The sequence below is a fragment of the Myotis brandtii genome, unplaced genomic scaffold, assembly GCF_000412655.1.
Source record: "Myotis brandtii unplaced genomic scaffold, ASM41265v1 scaffold209, whole genome shotgun sequence".
In the NCBI taxonomy this organism is placed as follows: Eukaryota; Metazoa; Chordata; class Mammalia; order Chiroptera; family Vespertilionidae; genus Myotis; species Myotis brandtii.
This window is the reverse complement of record NW_005357806.1, coordinates 1,760,395-1,763,623: the sequence shown is the minus strand read 5'-3', so window position 1 is coordinate 1,763,623 and position 3,229 is coordinate 1,760,395. Positions and strand designations below refer to the sequence as shown.

Genomic DNA, 3,229 nt, shown 5'->3' with positions numbered 1-3,229 from the left:
GACCCCCCCCCTCCCCCGCCCCCCGAGTGCACAAATTTTTGTGCACCGGGCCTCTAGTAATATATAAATGTAAATTGTATTCTATAAATAAATTTAATGATTTGTAACATAGTCCTTATAAATATCAAAAATTTGCTCTATAGACTATTTGTTAGCACTGTTAGTGGTTTTAAAGGATTTTTTCACCTGGCTGGAGTGGCACAGTGGTTGAGTGTTGATCTATGAACCAGGAGGTCACAGTTTGATTCCCAGTTTGGGCACAAGCCCAGATTGTGGGCTCGATCCCCAGTAGGGGACATGCAGGAGGCAGCCAATCAATGATGTTGCTCTCTCTCATCAATGTTTCTATCTCTATCTCTCTTTCTTCCTCTCCCTGAAAAATCAATAAAAACATATTTAAAAGATTTTTTCAAAATAATTTCTAGCCTGGCCAGCGTGACTCAGTGGTTAAGCATCGACCTTTGAACCAGGAGATCACGATTTGATTCCTGGTTAGGGTACATGCCCGGGTTGTGGGCAAGATCCTCAGTGGGGGATGTGCAGGATGCAGGCGATCAATGATTCTCTCTCATCATTGATGTTTCTATCTCTTTCTCCCTCTTCCTTCCTCTCTGAAATCAATAAAAATATATTTAAAAAATAATGAGACTTTCTAAAAAGTGGTCCCTGGCCTGAAGCTTACCATTTGATTCTCTTGTCATTGTGAGTAACCTGACTTAATGGATGGCTACTGAGCAACAGCAGTTAAAGAAGATTTACAGACCGTCCAACGGCCACCTCCAGGAGCCTCAGACACATTCTCACTGATCTCGGAATGTCCTTTTCTTCTTTCAGCTGTGCCTCCAACAAGGCAAGCAAAGCCGCTTCTGTTCTCTTATATGCCCTGTGGACACACACGGAGCTCCACAATGCCTACAAGAAGGTAAGAGCGCTCAAAAGGCATGTGTCCTAGTTAGCAGAGCCAGATCCTAATGGCCCACTTGTCTGACCCTGGTGGGAAATCACTAAGAACTGCAGTTTTGTGTGTGCAAATGTTGTTGTTGATCATATTTTTTGTTTGCTTATTCCAAAGGCTCAGTTTAAGAAGACAGATTTTGTCAACAGCCGGACTACCAAAGCCTACCACTCCCTTAAAGACTAAGGAAAGTGAAAAAGTGCTCTCAGAAATACCAACCTCACCATTCTCGGCCACAAAAAAAACCCCAAAGGAAAACACCTATTTTTCTACTTCCCAGTCCAAGAAACCTCAGAAATAAAGCATGCCTTGTTTTTATCCTTTTCTATTTCCATGGTCCCCCGAATCCAGAAGACAAATAATCAGAATATGATTTTATTAGTCTTCCAGAAGATTTTCACAAGTTTGCCACCAGAAGATACTGGCAGCAGGCTCTATTTACCCTCCACAGATAGTGGTCTTTGGGATTAGGGCTTATGGCTCATGCCCTCCTGGAACCGAAATGTGAATTCATGTGGAATGGACGTTGACAGAATAAATAAGGAAAGAAGCTGTTGTAGTATTACTAGGATTTTAAAAGTTTTATCTACATTTCCATGTTTTGTCACTTATATGCACATTGCTTCACCAGAGAGCCATGCATATATTGTCTGCAGTGTTGAAACAGAATGGAAAAAACAAATATTTGCTAAGTTATCCAGGAGAAAATTTAATGGCAAAACTGTTTTTTGTTTGTTTTTTTATGACTTTGTGCTTGTTCTTATCCTCTTGAATTTTTTCTCTGACTTTAAATGAACTTAAGAAGTTTAAATCATGGAGCATGCATGTCTATAAGAAAAAAGAATTGAAAGGTAGTGATCAAGCAGATTTAAAATCTTTTCTACAGAAAAAGGAACTTTGGCTATGAAATTCAGTGTTTCCTCTAACCACTGAGTAAATGAGATTTTTGCTTAAGGAAATACTTTACCTATAACAACAGCATTAAATGCAAATCTCTTCTGAACAGTAGCACTCAATGTAATCTATTTCCTGGACTTTCTCAGCCTCTGCAGTGGGCTGGTGGAAGAATGGACTCTATATTTAGCTACAAAAGGAACCAAGGTCTCTCAAACTGCAGGGCCAGCCCAGGGCTCTGAAAACACAGTTCATTTAAATGAGTTAGTTGTTATCAACCAGCCCAAGTTTGCCCAACATTTAAAAAAGAGCACAGAGCCACTAAGTCTCATAATCTTCCTCAAGCCATTATTTTAAGTAAAGGAAACTCTAGAGAAGAAAAATAAAGACGTTATATTGAGGATAAAGGGGTCTAGGCCACCCAGAAGTGATATGAGAAGTACTCATATGTAAAAGTTGACAACATCGTCTATTAGGGCGAATCTGTATTAAGTGTTATTTTAACTGGACTCTGGTTTATGCCATTCATAAAGAAGTAATCTTCTCAACTACAATTCTGTTTTGTTATGTTTTTTTAAAAGAAATCTGACAATGTTTGTTATAAGAAATAAGAAGTAAAAAATTCATCTCCTTTTGTCCAGAAAAGTGTAATAGAAAATAAATCCCCATTTTCTATTTGAATGTGTACGTAAGTCTTTATTATATTTAGAACTTAAAATTTTTTCCATTTTAACAGCTCAATGGAGAAGATTGAAGTTACTAACCTAGTTTAACCTGAAATTATTTAGATACCCATTTTTAAAATACTGAAGATAGAAATTCTCTTTTTCCAGAGTTTTGACGATAGGCATTTGGAGTATCTTTATTTCTCCAGGTAACTGATTTCTGTTCAAGAAGTTTCTGTATTTTTTAAGGCACTAATGGAGCCTTTAGTAAAGTTCACCACAAAGTTAGGCAAAAATAATGTTGCCTGCATTAGCATCTGGGCATCTAATTTATGTATCTTAGTATATGTGATATGATTGATGTGACATTTGAGGATTTGACCTGATAAACTTTAATCTAATGACTAAGAGTTTAATACCTCGTAATTGCTTTGTAATTCTTCCCTAACTAAAGTCCTTAATCCTTTAACAAGTAACTCTTCCTATAAGAAAGATAAGACTAGCTAGTGACTAAAACATGTTAAAACGGAGAGACATACAAGTGCGTTAGCTATTGTTAAATTTTAGTTAATGGAGTGAGTCTGTGACCACGAAAGAGACTATGTTTGATCCCTGTGTTTTGCTTTGTCACTCTGTTTACAAAAACTTCATGCTTTGTATCTGTGAACATTTCTGAGGGAAGTCATTATTTGATTGATTATCAGTTTTGATCACT

At 37.3% G+C, this 3,229-nt stretch overlaps 1 protein-coding gene across 1 annotated transcript in view; it reads left to right on the top strand.

Annotated features, from left to right (window-relative positions):
- PKP2 (plakophilin 2) overlaps positions 1-2,530 on the top strand; it is a 73,210-nt gene extending 70,680 nt beyond the window's left edge. Inside the window, exons 14-15 of the mRNA XM_014539241.1 lie at positions 835-922; positions 1,073-2,530. Of these exons, the coding sequence (XP_014394727.1) occupies positions 835-922; positions 1,073-1,141 (157 nt within the window). The 3' untranslated portion in view covers positions 1,142-2,530. The remainder of the gene's footprint in view (positions 1-834; positions 923-1,072) is intronic.
- Positions 2,531-3,229: the final 699 nt, after the last annotated feature.